The sequence below is a fragment of the Anser cygnoides genome, chromosome 2 (genome assembly GCF_040182565.1).
Source record: "Anser cygnoides isolate HZ-2024a breed goose chromosome 2, Taihu_goose_T2T_genome, whole genome shotgun sequence".
NCBI lineage: Eukaryota > Metazoa > Chordata > Aves > Anseriformes > Anatidae > Anser > Anser cygnoides.
This window is the reverse complement of record NC_089874.1, coordinates 32,648,899-32,670,739: the sequence shown is the minus strand read 5'-3', so window position 1 is coordinate 32,670,739 and position 21,841 is coordinate 32,648,899. Positions and strand designations below refer to the sequence as shown.

General features: G+C 38.1%; 1 protein-coding gene across 17 annotated transcripts in view; it reads right to left on the bottom strand.

The window, feature by feature from the left end:
* Positions 1-21,841, bottom strand: part of HDAC9 (histone deacetylase 9) — a 480,254-nt gene that overhangs the window by 142,193 nt on the left and 316,220 nt on the right. For all 17 annotated transcript variants that reach the window (XM_048068356.2, XM_048068353.2, XM_013171797.3 and 14 more), the window contains 2 exons: positions 12,198-12,375; positions 5,482-5,615 (listed from right to left, as the gene is read on the bottom strand). In XM_048068356.2, the coding sequence (XP_047924313.1) occupies positions 5,482-5,615; positions 12,198-12,375 (312 nt within the window). The remainder of the gene's footprint in view (positions 1-5,481; positions 5,616-12,197; positions 12,376-21,841) is intronic.

Sequence of the window (21,841 nt, the reverse complement as noted above, 5' to 3'; positions counted from 1 at the left end):
TCCTTTACACAGTAAATGGCAGGAGGAAAGGGAAATGTAAAGAGTGCATGTCTGCACTGTTTCTGTATTCACAACTCCTCATTTATAGTTCCTTTCATCCCACCTTTTCTGTATCTCTGCAGGTCAATCCATTTTGAATAACATTAAAATTATAGCTAAGTTTACACACACGCACACACACACGCACACAAAAAAAAAAGTGATACTAAAAATGACCTGTAATAATAAGAACAATTCTTCTTCCACAATGATGTCAGGATTTAGCAGATTTATAAAAGTACATGCCGTAAGTCTATTATCAGAGTCTGGAATCATATAACTTTAGTTATGTAAAGCAAGTTTCTGTCTCTTGCTGGCATGAGCTATTAGACAACATAACATATGCATCTGTATAACTTTAGACGTACATTTTTATCCACATCTTTTCTATTTTAATATGTCTTTTTTCATTTTCTTTGCCCTTGGTAACATCAAAAGCCTAAAGTGTACTAGAAAGCAGAAAAATGACATAAAGCTGATGAAAAAGGTGAAATAGCATAGGAGAACTTTTGGACCATATTTGTTTCATTTGGGGAACTTGAAAGGGCGTGTTTGGTCATACATCCATAGTAGAAAGGCAAGTCATTCTTTTCTAACGTGTGTAGCAATTTGTGTGTTGGTTCCCTCCTCTGCCATATGCAGGTCCCCTCATCAGCAGACACATTTGCACATCCCAGGAGAGCAAAATGCACCTAAGCACTTCAAAAAAACAGTCCAGAACCAGAAAGTTATTCTCCCCACAACAGGAAAATGCTTTCACCTTTCATAGAATTTAAGGTCAAAGAGGACCGTCTTGTCTGGTCTCCTGCTTAAAATAGATCATTAAAGTTTCACATAGATAACCTCTGTTAACCTAGAGATTTTGGTTAAACTTTCAGCAGACTAAACTCTTGCATGGTAAGAGATTCAAAAAGACAAAGGTGACACTGCCTGTTTCTCTCTGCTAAACTAACAGGAATTGTTGACACAGCTTAAGCAATATTTCTCACTCAGGTCTGTCAATATAAGATGACCATTGCCTTTACTGCAGCTATTTGTATGGAGACAGTGTCTCAGATTCTCTCAGGTTATTCAGTTTGTAAACAACGTCTTCAGCATGTTTCTTTCTTTTCTGAGATTTCTCATAATTGTTAAATTCTCTCTTATTTTGAAAAAATAAGATAAGAGATAACATGGATATTTTGCCAGTCAGTACACCCACATCACTCTCTCTCTTCCTTATGAGGAAATTACAGGTATATCATTCATACACACACAGAAAGATGCAGTTATTATCTTCATGTGTTTTGGGCTTCCAGTGCCTAACCTGAGTATGTTCAATACTGCAAAGATTTTTGCTCTTAAAGCGTCTTTATAGACTTGCCTGTGTTATTTCTTCTTTAGTGGTAAACTGAGGCTCAGAGGATGGAATTTTTTGATATATTTTGGTCCATGTGATCTGGCAGACTCAAAGGTTTGTAAAACTTTTAATTCTTTCATTCTGTCCCCTTTGGTCCATGAGATGGGAACAGCAGGAGGTGTAAAATGTCTTCGTTCCAGAAAATTACCCATATTCATATCAAATTCCAGGCTGAAAAGGAAAATGTTGCTGGACCACAGTCCCTATAGGAAGTAGAGGTGAGAGCATGAAGTGGGACCTTGTCTACTTCCTTCTTTTCTTTTCTAAAACTGTTGATCAGTATAGCCTAATGCCAGTCATGTGTGTGTAAATTATGGCCCCACAGGAGCTAGGTAAATACTTCCTCTCCATAGAACAAGTGGAAAGCAGACACCACTACCAAAACAAAACTCAGTCTTTCTTTTGTCCCAAAGGTAAGGCAGCTATGCATCGTTCTTTACAAAGAGAAAATTCCAAAATCAAAAAAAAAAAAAATACAAAAAAAAAGGTAATGGCTGTTCTTATGCCAGTCTTTTAGCTGCCCTGTTCTGGGGCTGCATTTCACAGCTGTCTGTTCTGCATTGGTCAACTTTTACCAAACACAGAACAGATATTTCAGAAACATACACAACACTGCTAACCTAATGAAAAAATATTATAACCAAATTGTACTTTCCCAATACATTTCTTAAATACCAGGACGATAAAAAAGTCCAGTACAGGGGGTAATGATTGCACCTTCTTGTCCTGGGCTCAGTCAGGGACTGGTGTCTCAGGTCCCACTCTCCAGGGCTGGCCGTGATCTAAATGTTTTTCTCTTTCAACTTGGGAAAAACAATGGGGGAAGTAATCTATGCATTTGGAAAAACGATAGGATTTAAAACAAACAAAAAATAAATATTCCAAAAGCTAGAACTAGATTCTTGATTTAGCAAGAATCCTATTAACCTTGTTTGAATAATTCTAGAGCTCAAAGATCTATGGCTAGAAAGACAAAATACAGTCTGGAGAAACAAGTCCTTTTGGCTATATATGCAGCAGTAAATTAAGCAGTGCCAGGAAACATTCCCAGGCAGAGGAACACAATCATCTGTACTATTAAATTGCTAAAGTGGTCCTTCACACCGTTTTGGCTGAGCAGCAAACTAACACTCTCCCAAAAACCTCCCAGACATGGCTGGGGCACTGGCATGGGCCAGGGAGCACTCCTGATAGTATGAAAAATGGGCTTTTCCATGCCAGTTGGCCACAGTGGTGAAGAACAGTCCCAGGCACATTTTATTTTGTAGTGAAGATACAGTTTTGAGTAACCTAGTCAAGTGTTGTTATGATTTTATCAAGCTATATTTTAAATTTGCTATAAATGAGGACAATGTGAGCAATATATACAGTCAGTGGGTTAAGTCTATATTAACCTATCTAGATTAATCTATTAACTGCAATGAGTCCGGTGTCAGCCCAGTATGTATGACTTCCATTATCCCATGCCCAGCTGGCAATGCCTGGCTTCTCTGTGCTCTTCATCTCTCCAGGGCCAGAGATATGAGGTGCATGAGAGGGGTTAATCCTCGCTACATGGTTTAGAGACCATGTTTTGTTCCCTGACAGAGATAAAAAAGATCATATAGAAATAGATTTTTCATTTACATAAAGGTTTCTTGCTAGAATAATAAAATAGGGAGGGTCCCCTGGCACACTCCTATGACTAAGGATGCACACGTTGCAAGGTAAGAGATCTGTGCTACACCTGACTGAACTGGATTTGATCCTGGAACTTCTCATCAAGCAAAAGTGGAAATGCAGTCCATTTGTGGGATTATTTTTTAATTAAAAAAAAAAAAAAGTTTATAGTTGCTGCAGAGATTTTGCTAACTAGCTGTTGCAGGTTGCTGCTCCTAAGCTGTCCTTCAGACTTGATGCATGAGGCACTGCATGTGGTAAAACCTCCCCCCATCCCCCCACTCCTTCTGACAGAAACTCTGGGAAACTATATTGAGAAATTATATTAAGAAATACTAATGTCCATGAGGGAGCATTCAGAAGTCAGTAAAAGAGACAGTGAGCAAGTGATGCTTTGGCTCTGCAACCTCAACGTGGTATATTCCAGAACACATCTAATGGTATTAACTCACTATTTCTTGAATAATGCAATAACCACTCCTTTAGTGACATGAGTCATATATTCAGCTGAATAACTTTTCTAAAGAATCCAAGTACCGTTGAAGCAAATCACTTCAACCCTTCTATATTTTTAAAAGTGAGCAGATTTAAGGATGTGCTTGATATCAAGCAAATGCTAGAGAATTCAGTGAAGCAAAGGATGGATTACATCATCAGATATAATCCTGCCTTTCACTACATAACAGGATCAAGATAAACACCAGTTCTATGCATGAACTTCACACAGAAGTTCCTCAAGATTTTATCACAGTTTACATTTTGACAGCTCATTTCACATTCCAGCTTCATTTCAAAGCACACAATGGGAGTCAAAATTAACTGAATGCCATTCAACATTAAATTATTTATTTCTTTTCTGCCCTTTCTTTGGATTTTGTAGGACCTAATGGGCTATAATTCAATATTTGAAATTGCAGAATTGTAAGAGAAAGCCATAAGTCTTCCAAGAAACTGGCCTGCACCTCAGAACTAATCTGTACTACTGTACCAATTTACCTTTTCCAGACCTATACAATTTATTGTTCAGCAATATCTGTTTATTGCTAAAGAAAGTAATACATAGTAGCACATTGCATTTTACTTGTTTGCCCTCTTTTGTCTTTTCTGTATAATACGGGTCCTGAGTCAATAAGGTATCTAGGCCTTCATTTAGTAAAGCACTCAACTGGGTGTTTAACTTACTCCTTAATTATGTGATCCCATCAGTGAAACCACTTGTGTGATATGTGGCCTCAAGGACTTTGCTGAAAGAATGTCTTCTTGAAGACTGAAAAAATTATCAAAGCTAAAAAACAACAGTAGCCTGTTAGAGTGCTGCCATCTAGTTAAATGATTGTATACAACAAATCCTTTTCTAGTCCTTGCAATATCTCACTGCCCAGTGTACTAGGCAGAATACTCTTTGTGTACAGCCACTAATAACCAAAAAAAAAAAAAAAGGGGGGGGGGTGCTATTGTACCTATTCCTTTGGGTTTGTAAAAACCTAAGTATTTAAAGAAAAGTAACTCAAAAAAAAACCAAAATAAATAAATAAATAAATAAATAAATATCTAAAACAAAAAGAGAGTATATGAATCCTGACAATTTGGAAATCCTGAAAACATAAGCAGACTTCTGTTGAACTTTGTTGACTTGTGCTGCAGTGCAGTAAGCACCCTCGTTTGCCACAGGCTTCTGCAGAAGTTGACAGTGCTGCACAACTGGCAGGAAGCAGTGAGTGGTAGGAAAAGTTGTTTTTCAGTAACCCAAGACATATACGAACCTGAGAGCCCATGTTTGCTTTATGCATGATATTTTAATACATGATTTTTTGAGGGAAATCAAAATAGAAGAAAGCTTCGCTTTTGCTTTGATGTTATCTAGAAGATTGCACTTTGAATGCCTCGTTCTTTTGACTTGGCACCCATTGTACTCCAGGAAAATTAAAATGCTTTTGAAAACAATTTGTAGCCTGAAATAAGAGAAGATTCAGTGTGCTTATGGACTGATAGAAACTACATATAAACAAGCAGTGCTCTTTACTACTACAGAAGTAAAAAATTGTTAGCTGCTTCAAGAAATTGAGAACTGTTCTATTGAAAGTTCTGCAGTTGCCATTTGATTCTGTCATTCTAAATTCCTATATCAAGGTGGGGAGCAGAGTTATGCCTGAATTTTAGGTTCTTATGCATATGGATATGGATATGACGTCTATGGTGCAAATTATTCGTTTTCTGCTTGGAAAGTGTGCTTTCCTAAAATGTGCTATTTTAATATCACCAGGTAAATCCAAATAATTCGATGTTAATTCACTCTATTCTTACAGAATTAAGACATATTTAGGACTTAATAATTTTTCCATTTACTTTAAAAAGTCAAGTATCTGGTCTTTATCTTTTATTACCTCACACTTGTTTAGCAACCCAGTTTCTTGCAGCCTCGACCAGATGCTTTGGATCCTTCCAGCATGCTCAGGGTGATTAGCGTAGTTGCCACACATACACTGGTGCTTCAGCATCAGACTGTCATATACAACACCTTCAGTACAAAGACAACACAATAAGAAACCGTGAGTAAAACAAATGCAAGTTATATAGTCTCAGGTCACGCATACTATAGCACAACTGGATTTTATTTGTCAGTTGGAGAAAGATGAAAATTCTGGATCTTAAATGCTATTTTCTTTGCGAGACTGTGAATTTTGACTTAAAAGTTCTATCTTGTCATACTGAGAAAGTAAAAAATAATGTTCAAGAAACTATACTAAAACCACAACTGTCAAGAAGAAAGGAAAATGGGTGGTGCCTTGTTAAATCTTTTATGGCTAGAAAAAAATGAGTCATGTTACTGAATCAGTTATTTTCTCTATATCTAGTGGATAAAGCCAGTTAAGGTTGTTAATCAACATCTATACAACAAGAAAATGTTGTTTATTCATACCAGTCTAAGGAAAACCACTCAGAAAAACAACTTTTAAAATAATTTTTACAATGACAATGCTACTCTGTATTTGTACTGCTTAACTGATACTATATTAAGTCAAAAGCATATCAGGTGGAAACTTCAGAGAGATACAGCAGTAGCAGCCAGAGTCATTTTTCATTAAAAAGAAAACTTCCACTCACTACACAATTAGGACCAAATCCTGTTGTTAGACTGCAATACAAGGTTCCTTTGGAATTTTATATGCTCATTTAGCCAAGGACAGAACAACTTTATACCACAGAGGTATCAATATCACATTGCTCTGTAGCTGTGTGTTAAGAGCAAAAGAGAAATTCTAGAGAGTAGGCTTGAAAACTAATCTTTGGTTTTCAAGGCTCTTAAACCAAGTCTAGGACACTGAAAAATAATGCTATTTATTTACTTATTGTTTGCATGTCCCTCAGAAATGTCTGGAACAAAAAATACCCCTGTGAACCATTTTCATTTGGGAAACATTTGGATTTTTCTTCCCCTTACAATTGAAAGGGACTCAAATTAACAACTTCTTCAAGCTGCAAAACTTGGCATTCAAAACTTCTTTCTTATGTGCCATCACTGCTGGGATGCCAACACAGTTCTGGGAAAATTGTGTTAGCCTGCTACTGAAAAGTCAGCCAGTGAAGAAAATACAAAATTAAAGTCCAGATTCAACAACATGCTCAATACCGCCCTTATTCAGCAAAGTTCTTGAATGGATATTGAACTTTATTAAAGCGTTTAAAAATTTTGCTGAATAGGAGTCTGTATACATTGTGGGTAATGCGAAGTTAAGGTTCTGAGAAAATTCAGTTAGAAGCCAGAATTTTTAAATTATGCTGCTCTAGAAATATTTATGCTGTCATATTACTTAGCTCATGCACTTTAGAACTGATCCTTTGGGATCTTGCTATTTAAGTCAAAATGATAATATGACAATCATGTTTAGCATAAGGAGAACAGAAAAATAATACCTACATGTAGCATGACTGGTTTTATGCTAAACAGTTATCCAACAAACAAAATAGTGCATTGGCAATAAATTCTTGTACTTATTTTTTTGGTTTGTTTTCTTTTAAATAATAAAAAAGAACCAGTGAAAATCTGGAACTAATAAACTAATGCAGCTTAAAATCTCTGCTGGCATTGCCAAAGCACTTAATAATTTCCTTTCTTTGCACTTATTTGCGCTGCACAGTTTATAAGCTTTGCTGCTCTATCATCAGGTCTTATAAGTTATTTGAAACACCAAATGTGCATGCAAATAGATGCATGCTTACATATCTAGCTTTCCTTTTCTTGGCACCCAAAGCTCTGACTTCTACTGTCTATTGCATACACAGATTGTACAATTGGCAGTGGTCATTATAATATTAACTAAGAAAACCTTCCCTCCCATCCCTTTGACCAACAGGGGAGGTGTTTAAATGCTAAATGGACATGCATCAGGATTTTCAGAAGCACTTAGGCAAAGCAGGCACTTATATCCAATGGACTTCGATGGAAACATGTTGTTAAATGTTGACAAGAGTAGTTCAAAGTTGAAAGTATCTCTTGTCTGCCACTCTTTCAGCCATCGTATTATTCCAATTATGAATGTTCCCTATAGGCTTAGATTTGCATAGTCCAAACTGCAGTTAATAGAAATAAAAAAAGTATGTTTTATTATGTTAGTAATATACAGAATCAATAAATTATGTAATAATGACACTTTTTGAATACTGTATCGGGGTGAAACTAAACAGAGGTTTTGAAGTGAAATGCAGAATGCCTAAGATGATATCGATATAGGTAGATATATATGATATAGGTATAGATATAGGCATAGAGATAGATTAGATATAGATTAGATGATATATAGATTCTATAGATATAGATAGACATAGATAGAGATAGATGATATAGATATAGATATAACATAGATACAGATTATATAGATATAGGTATAGATATAGATATAGATATAATATAGATATAGATGATATAGATATAGATATAGGTAGACATAGATATAGACAGATATAGGCATCCCTTTCTTAATGCATTAATAATTTTTCCCAAATAGAAAATAAATAAAAATGTCATTTTGTTGTATGTGAATTACTTTGTCCAAATCAAAAATCATTTTAACTGGTCAGGTCAGTATTGCATGGTACAAGCTTCAATTCCAAACTTTTAAACAGCAAGATATTCACACCAGAAAGTGCAAGAAATTATTTCTAAACAAGATTATTTGACTTAAGAAAAGGCTGAGATATATGTTTTCATTTATTGCAAGCATCTAAATTGATTTAGGATGTGCAAGTAATTCTGATGTATGGCTGCTGGTCATACAGCACATGTGCTGGGTACAATACCACAATGCAGCAGTAGAGCTTACTGCTAAAAATAGCCTGTAGGATTTCCCTAACAGGATTCAGCCAATAGTCTCCCCACCCCCACAAAAGAAAGAGAGAGAGAGGGAGAGACAACTGTTTTCAATTGCAGACTGCTGTGAAATATTAATAAAAGATGGTTATTCTGTCTCTCTAGAAGAAATGCCTACAGCCAGATTCTGCTCTCAGATTCCTTGTGTAAATCTGAGCAGCTCCACTGAGACTGATGGATTTATTCTGGATTTACACCAATATTATTGAGGTCAGAATGTGGCCCTGATGACAGACTGAAATGGTTGCACCACTGAACCATATAATGATAGAGGACACAGGACAAAAGAAATTGAATTTGCACTAAGTCAGAAAAATCAAGATCTCCCTAGTGGGGACTCCCAAACACTCATTCTTCACCAAAATTCTTTATTTGGATCAACTTCTTCTAATAATATTTTGAACAAAGGGGAGATCAGGAGACCTGAAAATGTGTTGGCTAACAGAATGCTTTGAAGAAAGTAAAATGTCCTGGAGAACAGTAGTACCAATAAGAAAATCCAAGGGAAGAGCATCTAATTAACTATTCAGAAGAATAATCTGAACTAAGTAATACCAAATATTGTTCAAACCATCTAGGTGAGCATCAGGAATAGTTTATATTTTTTCCATCTTTAACTTCCTATTTGTGCACATAATGCATATATATTGTACACATCTCTCACAACCATCACCTTTCTGATTCTCTTCAGATATTTGGCCAAAAGCATTTTCTCTCATGACTAATAATAATACAGGCTTATTTTGATGCTGGTGTAATGTTTTGCAACAGCAGTTTTCCTTTTACCTTTTTTACCCTTCTAAGCATATTTGTCCTTAAATAGGAAAAGATGCAATATGAAATAATTCAAATCATGGAGGTGTTTTTACTTTAATTTCTAAGACCAGAATTTGACCTCACTTTGTGCTGTATGAGAATTTTCACCCTTTCTACCCACCCAGTCCTTCTCTGCACAGTTTTAAAAAGGGTAGTGTAGCAATTGCTGTGGGTAATGGCTGGTTTCATTTCGTGCTCTCTTAAGGGAGCAAATCATAGACCCATGGGATAGCTCAGGCTGGAAGAGGTCCCTAGAGGTCCCTGTGCTCAGAGCAGGTCAGCACTGTGACCAGACCAGGTTGCTCAGGGCTTTCATCCCAAAGCAATTAGGAAAGGCTGTAAAATAATAGATAAAAACTCTGTCTCTTTTTTTTTTTTTCCACTGAGTAAAGAATATATGCCAGGATACCATCCAGACTCAGGAGAAATGATTCACAAGTGAAGCCATTCTATAAAATATCTTACCAAATCATACCATACTACATCATGTGCTAATACTTTATATATATAACTATTCACAGAAACCGAATTGGTGTTGCAAGGCCTCTGTGCAATGTCAATCCAAAAATGATAATCTTATAGTACAAAATTATCTTCAACATACTCAGAAACTGCACTGATAAAGGTTATATATGTTTGTAAGCCTGAAGAGTGTTAGAGAAAGGGATTTTCTTCCAATAGAAAGGAAATGCTTCATTGTGAATGCAGCACTTGTAGGCACTGTTGGATTACCAGACTGGTCATTCAGCCATGAGGTATAGGCTGGCCAGTTAGCATAGGCACAGCTTGGAAGCAGCTATAGCACTGAACTATGTCTTCTTCAGCCAGTACATGGGGGATATAAACACTAAGTGAAAGTACAGACATCAATCAGAGAAGCATAATTATTATAAAAGGAATGAAGTCATAGGGAATGTGGGAATGGGAGGATTTTCTCTTTAATAAGAGGTGACTATCTTGAAAAAGAGGTGGAAGGAAAAAAGAGTTTTAACAAAAGAAAAAAACAAGGATTCAATAAAAAATTGTTTCCTATTTAGAGAAGGGAGCTCAATGAAGTATTGAGAATCTCAGGTGGAATAAGCAACATTGGTTCTTTCTTTTTCTTTCCAGTGCTGTGGTTCATATAGCAATGCTTTACTAAAAGAACAAGGTTAAATTGCCTGCCTGATTTTAATATGCCTTGACTCTGCATATGCACTATCTGTATTTCCACTGCAGAACCCCATCAGGCTCCCTTTTGCTGAATAATGAGCCATTTGTGCCTGGTATGTCACACTTCCCAACACCATCTGCACTGAGTGTCTGTCCTACATCATTTTATTCCCTCTATTACTCTCCATCTGATATTCACATTTTCTCATTTAAACAGTTCCACTGGTGATGCCACAAATCCCTGGATATATGTTACCCACCTGGCCCTGGTCCCCTATCTGGGGATTTGTAACAGGAGGTGTCAGTAAACTTTAGCAATCAGACTCAAACAGCAGCCTTTAAATTTGCAACCCTATTCAACATTTCCAGTGAAACTGCAGATTTTTGAACGGGACTTTGAAGACTATACACAGTGAGCTTGCTTTTGTTGTCTTCTGTGAATCTTTCAGAATGAGTTTACAATGTCTTGGGGACTCTACGAACCACAACAAGAAAAACAGTGGCCTGGCCTAATAATACTGTCTCTACACAGCTGGTCTTTTTGCAGAAACTCATGGAAAGTGAATTAGCGGGTTTCTATCTGTACAGTCCAAATGTTTCTTACCCAACAAGTGAAATTCCTAAATTGACAGTATATGTACAGAAGAAATTCTTTCTTTCATTTTTGAATGTCACCTTGCACCCATTCACCAGTGCTTTTAGGACATCTCTTTTTCTTTTGTTTTTGTTTGTTTGTTTTGTTTTTCTTTAAGATAATAATCTTTTGCTTTCCAGGTTCACATTCTAATTTGAGAGGCAGGAAAGCACACTGTCTCACACAGCCACATACAGTGCCCCTTGAGGACCCCATCCTATATCAGTCCATGGTCACGTCCTCAAGAACTGTTAGCTTTTAGAACATGGCAAATTCTGCCAACCAATGCAAAGGAACAATTACTTCCAACAATAAAAACCTGAATAAACAGTATCTCCGAGTACTATTTTCCCCTTTCTTGTGCACAGAGTAAGTGAAACTTTACTTCTAACCGTATTGTAACGTTGTGCTGATATTCAGACTCTTAAAAACATGGAATGTCTTGCAAGGTTAGGTTACCTATAAAAATGACTTTTTTTGTCATCATTTTTCTTCCTTTCACTGAAGGTCCTAATCCCTCTGCTTCAGACAGTCTAGGCCAGACTGATAGGAGATGCTCCCTAAGTGATTGGATTACGCTGGGCCAGCCCAGAAAACCTTCCTCTGTAGAGACTCCACACAAGTGCTGAAAGACACCAAAGCTGTAGTTGACATCACTTTCCAGTCAGTGCTACAGTTTTTCTTTTTCTGTAGGGAAACCATCCTTGCAGTGTAGACTGATTTGTCAAATGAAGACATTGAGAATTATACTGCAGCTTTCCCACTTACTGGTGGTCTTTCTTCAACTTACTGGTGGTCTCTTTACAAAACAGAACATGAAGAAAAGAGCCAGAGGATAGGGAAATGAAAGAAAAAGCTGTAAATGACCTAAAGGCACAAAAAATGCACCTGTTACTATATTACCAGAGCCAGTCAATGATAATAATTTATGACTGTGTGAATATTAACCCTGTGATTTATCAGCTGCACTGGTTGACTTGATGCCAGTACGGTGTCATAAAACCAAGGAACAGTAGGGCTACAACTGAATGCAATGCTGCAGGAGTTATTCAAGGCATTTAAATCTGTTGATCCCACATGAACAAACGCATTTGCCCTGCCTATTAAAAACAGTCTTTAGGGAATCCTACCAGTCGTGTAGACATGCTGGCTGGGCTGGTCCATGGCTGGGTGAGGTAATGCGGAGTCAGTGGGGGAAGGTGGGGTCCTGGACACCGGCCGATGTTTATCTAATCCCGCCATGCCAACTGTAGCCATCTGAGCCTGGTAGATTTGCAACTGGTGGACACGCCGATGCGCCAGGAACTCCTGTTGCCAAGAAAACAGCACAGTAGAAAGAAATGTGAGACAGGATCAAGTAAGACACTGAGGGAAACATGTCAACAAATTAAGTTCATTAGGTCAGGGCTGTAATAAACAGTGTGGAGAAAAAAAAAAAAGCACACCTAAGACCTAGTCAATAAATCCATTCAACAGATGTTTTCACACTGACATTGTGGGCTCCTGTCTTTGCTGGAGAGGAGGTGATGGCAGGCAACCTGTCAGTTCTCCCTGACAGAGGAAAAGACAGCTTCACATGCAGAGTTATAAAAGACCAATCTTTTTCTAACATCTTGAATATATAACATGGTGTTAGACTATGCACTTTATGATCCTATACAAACAAATTAAAATCAAATCTTCCCAGAGCACTGAAAGCGAAGAGCAGTGTCCCTATTACCCAGTACCAAATTTGCTGAGGAACCGTGAGGCAAGTTTTGACAGAGGGCTCGGTTCCCAGAACTGCCTGGAAAACAGGAACATTTTGAACATCGGTATTCACAAATCATTTAGAAATCCAAGGATTGTTGAGTAAGATCCCACTTCAGGCCTATTTTTTTTTTTTTGGCCATAACTGCTTCTGTCAGCAGGCAGTACTAAACACTTCAGTGAAAGGTAGGAAGGAGTAAAAAGACTGAGACAGAGCAGAAAGGCAGATGTCAATCTTCATCTTGTTTGTCAATAGATGACAACTTCTGCTGACATGACAAAGGTTGAAACCATGGCCCTGCTGAAGTCAGTAGGAACCTCTGCATTCAATCACTCCACAGAGCAGGATTGCTTCCCAAGCCCCACCCCCCCTTTTTTTTTTCCCAATTTTTATTTTTTTGTGCATACGGTCCTAGAACCTTAACAGAAAGCAAAAGCAAGAAAGAGATTTCCAAGCCAGTTTGCAATATCACAGAATCACAGAATCATCTAGGTTGGAAGAGACCTCCAAGATCATCTAGTCCAACCTCTGACCTAACACTAACAAGGCCTTCACTAAACCATATCACTAAGCTCTACATCTAAACATCTTTTAAAGACCTCCAGGGATGGTGACTCCACCACCTCCCTGGGCAGTCCATTCCAATGCCTAACAACCCTTTCAGTAAAGAAGTTCTTCCTAACATCCAACCTAAACCTCCCCTGGAGCAACTTTAGCCCATTCCCCCTCGTCCTGTCACCAAGCACGTGGGAGAATAGACCAACCCAATATAAATCCAGTTGAAGTTCACACTCCCATCTTAGATTTACAGACACTATTTATCCTCACCCAGGCCTAGTACATATATAAACACAGGAATATATACATGGTATATATGGCTTTTATTATTATTATTATTTTAAACCCAGTAACAATTAGTGGTGCCAAATGCTGCCATTCTGGGACAGATCAGGATGCCATTGCTGGAAACTGGGAGAGGTGAAGCAGAGCTCAGGCTGTACAGGAAGGCAGGCGGGAGCGCCCCAGACCTACCCCAGCCCACCACCAGCTGCAGACTGAATCCCCAGCTTGTGGGGAGCGAGAATGTCTGCCCTGCATGCAAGAAAAGAGGCCTTTAGGAAAATGAGCGCTCATCAGTAACAGCTGAAATCAGGACAAATGCTTTAAAATGCAGCCTCAAAACCCACATTAATACTGAGGGTCACCACTTCAGTGGAAAGACAAGGTCATGGGAAGGGTAAATCACCTGAGGCCTTGTCAAAAGTGACTGAATGAAGAAAGAAAATATGAGTAAGCAGAAGAGGTTTTACAAGAAGTGTCTTGGTCTGGGGTCATGAACCATTTCCCTTTCTTTAAATACAGTCCCCAACTATTTTTTATTTTTCAATGCATGATGACAGGATGGTGTTATATATTCCAGAAAATATCTGGAGGTATCTGACCAGGTCTGTATATTCCCTTTCCTTAAGAACATAACAGAACATTCAGGAATTCTTTCCTGAAATACCTAAGTGCCTTATTTTCTTTACTTTGTTTCACTAATGATTTTCAGAGGGGACTTTTTTGATCTCTGAGGTATACACATCTTTTGTGAAGTTTGTTATGGGTGCATGCAATTGGAAAGGAGAAGTGAACATGGATGCTATTGTGTTGGATATTTTCACTGTGGAGAACAGAAGTAGATAAATTCCTTTGTGAGGATTTACCATTCACTTTCCTCAATGCTGTCTGAGTGCTCAGCAGTGAAGGCACAAGAAGCCTTTTGCTTTCTGTGGCACAATTGCTTCCTGCACCTCAGGGTAAAGTGGTGACAGCAGCATTGTCCCTGATGCAACTGTATCCACCAGCTCTTGCCTACTTTTCCAAAGAGAGCTAGCCAAGCAGTTTGGAAGAAGACATGCTCCTACCGAACTGCAGAAGCCCCTCTTCACACACAGTTTTACTACCATATGTGAAATCAGCAAAGTGTTTGTTATTTCTGGTGCTCTCCTCGACCTCATAGGTTAAATTCACTACATTTATTAAATAGATGGTATCTGGTAGTTCTTCAGTCTAAGGGATTTTTGAAGCTATCTTTCAGTGTTTACACTAACTAATGACAATTCATTAATTAAGCCCACTGTTCTGATAATTACTACAGTGTAGAAGACATTAGTAATTTTTCCCTATTGAAATGTTCTTTAAGCTAGTAAGGGTGCATCTGTGCATTCTGGCAGTTTGCATTAAGTGGTGTTATTTAAATATACCTCTGAAGGAAATCTTCTTGGAAATTCAGCTATCACTGGGGGTTCATACTGAACACAGCAATTTCTGTTTAGACTTTCCTTTGTGCTGACAGACTTGGCGCTCCAAGCCTTGTCTGCGTTCCTTTTACTTTCAGAACTGAACTTCACTTGTACATTGCCTGCAAAATTATATCCAGTGAAGCTGTAAGTTAGCTATTCAATCAATGTCTAAAATCTAATCTAGGTGGCTGACCTTAAGAAGCTGAAATAAGTGGGTTTATTTTATTATTATTATTATTTATTTATTTATTTATTTGGCATCCTGAAGAAGGGGAAACCAACGTTTTGGAATACCAAATGTAAATAAGTCACGAAAATGTTGCTTCTTTCGCTTATAAAAAGATTAGGTGTTTGTTTCTATATAAGCAATATAAATAACACTATTTTTCAGGGATACGAACAAATGAGGGTACTTTTTTTTAAATACTAACCAAACTTTGTGAAAAATACCTAAGAGCCAGCCAGCTATACATTTTAGCAATTTGTCAAAGACCAAAAGGAGAGCCTGTTCCTGTTCTCTTGCATTTTTCTGATGAACTGTGTTTTGCTTATACCATTCTACCCTCCTCAAATGAAAGCAGACACATACCTAAAATTTGACACATGTTTACCAGAATAATCAGCCCAGGGAAGGACAAGAAATTTGTGGATGGTTGGATAGAAGGCTGCATGACACCTGCTTTAATTTCTGAGGTCTCAGAAAATGGTTTGCCTGCGAAAAACTTTTAAAAATTGTTAAAAGCGCAGTAGTTTATCTCACAAGGCTTACAGTGGGGTTTGCTTACATCCTCAGGTGACTTCCACATTCTTTAACTGTAATTTTAAAAACTCTAGACATCATCAGAGTTTAGACTTGTTTAGGTTTTAGCCAAAGTTTTAGGCTAACTTCCTGATTTGGTTTCATTTTGCAGATAACAGGCATTCACATACATATTTTCCAGCCATCTATATATTTATGCTGTGAATGTTTGTGATACTCTGTGTCACAAGTGGATTAATGCAAAGAGTAACATGGATAATCAACATGCTTATCTGGCTCCCCAAATGCCCACCTGGCCTCTGGAAGGGATTAGTGCAACACAATGAATTCATCTTTGGGTTTTATGTGCTACAGCACCGCAAACACATGTCCATCTCTCCAGCAATATGACAAAAGCAGTATTTGCACATCTGCAGGGTTAGTGATTTGTGTGAATATGTTTGGAGCATTTCTTAGGTAACCCGAGCCTTGCCAGCCCGGCATGGAGCCTGCTAGTTCCAGGTGTCTGAGATTAGTTCATTAGTAGAGGCAAGCAATTAGGGCCTCGGCTGGAGCAAATGGGGGTCTTTCTTCATCTTCCCAAGGAACTAGCTCAGGCCCTCAGTAATTATTTTGAGGAGGATATTTAGAATTGGTATCTGAAGAGAGGATGACCTTTTCAGTGGTATAGGAGGTAAATATTTGTTATTCTCTTTGTTTTGCTATTTGTTGTCTAGGAGGACCTGGAAGTCATTAGGGTTGGTGTGAATGCTCCTTATGCATAGACACATGATTTCTATGTTTTAGTGCTTAATGATGTGTGTGTTTGGAGGATTTTAATAAAAGTTACTTTCTTGTTTTACTGGCTCTGAGAACTGGTGATCTGCAAGTGTATTTGGTTGGATTGTTAGATGGTCTATGTTGGGTATTAAAGTATGGCTGAATTGTCTATGATTCGGTGCCCTTTTGAAATATTATGTCTTGTACAGGAAAAAAAAAAGGATTCACTCCTAATTTATTTTGCTGCTCTGCTTTTTTTTTCTTTTTTAACTTAATTCAGTTTGATATGTTTATATGTAGCTTAACTGCTGTTAATTGTCCAAGGATTATGGTATAGGCATAAAAAATCCTAAGTATGTATGGATATCTACATGTTTCTCTTCAGGGCTTATGCTTTTGCTTTTTTTTTTGTTACAATAGAAAACTTCCCTCAATAAATTCAAAATCTGTAATTCCTAATAGCAAGCTTAATGCTTAGAGAGTCTCATATATTTGTGGCCAGGTTTATAGCTCTCTATTGTTGTGCCTCTAATGGCGCTCTGCTAGGTATGAAAAGTGTACTGATGTCTAGTAACTGTTAAAAATCATTCACACACTATCTGTCCTCTCCACTGCTCCCAAAACCTTCAATATTACTAAACTTATGATGCTTTTTCCTCTGAGAATGTTTCTTTGAATCTGTTCTCTAGGGTTATTTTCCCCTATCATTTCCATGTTGTCTCCTGAAAATTACCCACAGGACCAATTATTACTGAAGAGGAAAAATGCATTTGTGCTGCAGGAAGTTTTGCCCTAAGTGAGGATGAAAATAAAACTTTCTTAGCAGGAAGACCTGTTGCCTTCAAAGCACTTCTTCTTCCAGATCCTTCTTCTGAAGGGTATTTCTGGCATCTGATCTTCTACTTTGTCTCATCCAGTAGCTCCTGTTGGAGGCCCTTTTCCTTAGCCTCTTCCAGACCCCTGTAGCACCATAGTAGCTTCAGGTCCTGCCCCCCTCAATGCTGCCTGCCTTCCTTCCCAATGTTGTTGTAGCTGAATGCATCCAAGGGGTTCCCAGGCTGGCCAGTGGCCACATCCAGCCAGGCAGCCTCTACTTGCAGCAAACGGAGCTCAGCCCTGCTTTAAGGTGCCTATGATGACAGCTTGAGACCCAAACCAGCACATCATCATCCAAAGTCTGATTCAGTCAGAAATTGTGAGCACCTAAGAACTTCTCATGCAGTTCAGAGGTAGGTAGTTGACAGTGCTTCAAAAAGTATGGACTTCATGAAAATATTAGTAGGGCTAACCTTGGTGGAGGAAAAAATGAAGAGAGTGATGAATTATTAAGCAAGGAGTATCAGGACAAAAGGAGTTCTATGTCAGCAGAGGCTGTAGTTCTTTTGACCCAGTAGTTCTGTGAATTACCGTTCTGCCTGATCTCCTCAAAAAAAAAAAAAAAAGTTGCCCTCAAAAAATGAGGAAAAAAATAGGCCATGAGATCACCTGAAAATATTTGTGTGTACAAATGTGAAAGTGCAGGAATGATTTATCTTTGTCAAACTAGACAACCTAAATATTAACAGGTGGAGGTCTTCCTTTAAATTGCTCTATCACTTAAAGAAAACACATGACCGAGAAAGCCTACCCATACTATTTCTGACAAAACCACATGTAAAGCCACAAACTTTCATAGTCACCACTTTCAATAAAACTGCAAAAAAAAAAAAAAATGCCATCTGAAATATAGTCAGCCACAAATTCAGAATCAGCATATTTATGAAAAATAAACAGCAAGTACAGACACAGATTGAATAGGTAGAAACTGATGTAGAACAAGCAGAAGAATAGGCAGGAAGAAATAGGGCAGCTAACCTTGAGACGTGGGTATACTGGCTCACAAGTGGTCAGTATTTTTACAGCAATAGAAAACCCAACTCTATAAACTAAGAACACAGTGTTGACTACAAAGCGGTTAAACAGAGATGAAGTCCTATCAAATGAGTCTTGGGTGCAGATACAAAACAGTGGAATGAAATCCCATACCTAGAGTCCTAGGCAGAGAAGATTAGCCTTGGCATAAGGTTGCTCCATTGAATAAAACAGCCCCACTGGCTTCTGCCTCTCCTTGTGTTCCTGAGAACTGGGGAAAGGCTTAGTCCAGCTGTTGCCAGGGCAGGGCTTAGTAAAAGGGGCGGCCCTACTGCCGTGGCTGCTTAGGGTGCAGTGACCCACTCACCAAGAGCTTTGTTTTCCCTGCTGTTTCTGGGGCAGCAAAGCTGCTGCTGCAGAGTTCCCTGCCCCTTCCCTGCCATCCTTCCCTTCTAGGGCAGGAGCACCTCTGGGTTGGCAAAACGCATCATTAAAATGTCAACACTTTTGTCTTGTGGGACAAGGAGGAGGAGAAGAGCAAATACGACTAATGGAGTGACAAGAGTGTGCTCCTGCATTAAGTCATGTGGGAGAGGACACGTCCCTGCCTCAGGTTATGTGACAAAATGCATGTTTCAGGGCTGGTGTCACACCACTTGCCTTTGTTTTTAGGACATAATAGCAGGGTCAGGACCCTATCCCTTGCTCTTACTGTCACACTGGGAGAGGGGTGGGTTGCTGACCTATGGTCTCAAAGAGACGACAATAAAGGTTACTTTCCCTATATAGGGAGTTTCCAAAAATCTGAGCATTTATCTAAGTGAGAAATTGATGTGGCTATGTGGACTGAGGAGTTATCCTTGTGAAGAAATGCAAGCCAGGAAGTTGAAGCATGGCATGATTAAGAGGAAGGGAGTGATGGGAAATGGTATCTGGGAGTGACAATGAGGTGGATCATGAAAGCTGAACACTTTCTGCTGGTGGGAAATTCCAAAGGTCCAGCTGAGCTTCTGTTTTTTCTCCTGGTTCCTGCTCCTGTGAGACCCGCCTTCACTCCTGACATTGGCAGGTACTTGACTTCTGTCACTTCTGCTAAGTGACTCTGTTGTGTGTGCAGCACATATCCAAAGTAAATGCAGCATCTCCTCGAAAACTCACGCTTCTGGGTGAATCTTGTCTTACCTCTCTGACTCTCACAAAGATGTAAAATTAATACATAAATGATTGGGGGAGAAAGGGATAATCTGAATGTCTTGTGCACTTTTTTTTTTTCAAATCTCTTTAGAGAATTCTTGCTACTTTATTACTTTTACTATAAATACCACAAGGTTTTCCTGAAGTCATTTGGTACTTTCTATAAAAGAATACAGAGAAGTGCAGAAATGAATACCAATAAGAAAATACAGTTGTCCACGCCATGCTCTAACTTTCATTATTAACAACTGTGTTTTTCTTTTACACTGAGGTGAAGAATAAATAGCCTTCATATTCTTAGCAATTAACTGTTACTGCCACCTAATTTTAGTGGCTTTCCAACAGTCATTCAATTAAACTGCTAGTTGGGCAAAACTAATTAATGAAAAAAACACCTGTCCAACCTGTTTCATTGTTCCAGGAAATGTAGACCAACTCTCATCAACGGTATCAGCAAGTCAGCTTGGTGTTCCTTTATGCAGATCATTTCAACCATTTTTCTGTTGTTTATGGGAACCATGTTTCTTAGCAGACTGTATGTTTTCTTTTTAAGTGAAGTATTATTAGTATGGTCTGCATGCAGAGAAATAGTAGCTTCCAGGCTAAACTCAGCAGCAGCCCTGCTGAAGATCTGTGTTTTCTACATACTTAAGCAGATTTTGCTTTGGTCTAACAGGCAACTCTGCTGACTTCAGGTTTTATTATAGAATAAATTGAAGTTATTTGGGTCTAATAGAAAGAAAAACGCATGGAAACCCTTGTCATTCAATATACAACACATACACACCAATGCATAGATGTCTAAGGATATCACAAGGACATATAGAAGCCCTCTGCAGATATCTTTTCACTTTTATGGATGTACATGAAGTCAGAAAGGGAAGCATCAACTGACCTTGTGGCCAGCAGAAGAGGAGTAGCAGAGGTGTTTTACCAACTGTTCTCTCTCCATAGATCACCTTCATAGATGTTGCATCCTAATGTTGCCTGCAACACAAGCTCTTTTATACAATCCATCCATTTTTGCTGCCACCCGTGTGACATCAGGGTTGTAACCTGGTGAATACCAGGTTCCAGTCTCTTGCTGGAGGACTTCTACATCTCTGAAGATTTCCGAGGGAAAGATTGCCAAATATCACACCTTACTACAGTGTGGTGAAAACATCAGCATACTTCCATTCTCCAACATGTTAGTACTAAGAATCACACAGTTTCTTGAAAATATACACACATTTGAAAATATCCCACACTATTTCAAAAATACCTTTTACTCTGCAATGCTTATCTCATCACTTCATTGATTTTGGCATGCAGAATTTTTGGTATATAGTGAAATGGTGATATAAATTGAAACTTTACAAAATATAGGAATTGAATATAAGAAGGATGCTACGGATGAAAATGAGAAACTATATATTTTTCAGATCTACGTACTTAGAGTAATATATATTTATTCCATAAATATAAGGGATGTTCTGTAAATATGTACATTTCTGCAGTCAACAGGTACAGTCTGCTCTGTTTTTTAATATAGAACAAGACCAAATTACAAATAATTAAAAGAAAAACATAATAAGCACCTAGAGATTACTTTTAAACATTTCTTGAAACTATGGACTTTCCAAGTAAATCCTTCTCAGCATAGGTTTTGCTTTTTTTTAACAAGGGTTAGAACTGCCAGATGGGCGATTTGAAAATGGGGGAGAAACCCTTATGTTTGCTGATTTAGGAACAACCAGAGGATTAAAAAGGAATGTGGAACATAATATGTGCTAACACAGCACTAATTTTATAATGCAGACTGCAAAATAAATTCTCCAATTTCTCATTCCTTAAGAAAATTTTGGCCCTCAAAATGCAAAGTACAATTCAAAAAGACCATAATGCTTATTATATTTCATGGGAAAAATGAATGAATTGATTTGAACTGTGAACTTGCTTCATCACAATGTACTTCAAAGATGTCCCATCTGAAAAAGAACTTAGGGGCTACACTGCTGTCACAAGGGGTGTGTGAAGGTCTTGGTGCACCTAAAAAGAAGAGAGGGGTAGCAATATTACAGAATCTAAAGGACTGAACATCATAAGCTGTGATCTCTTCTGTTCTCTCCTTACCCTGTCATCTTTGTGATAACGCTCCATATTTTTTTCTGTTTTTTAAAATTTGAAAGCTAT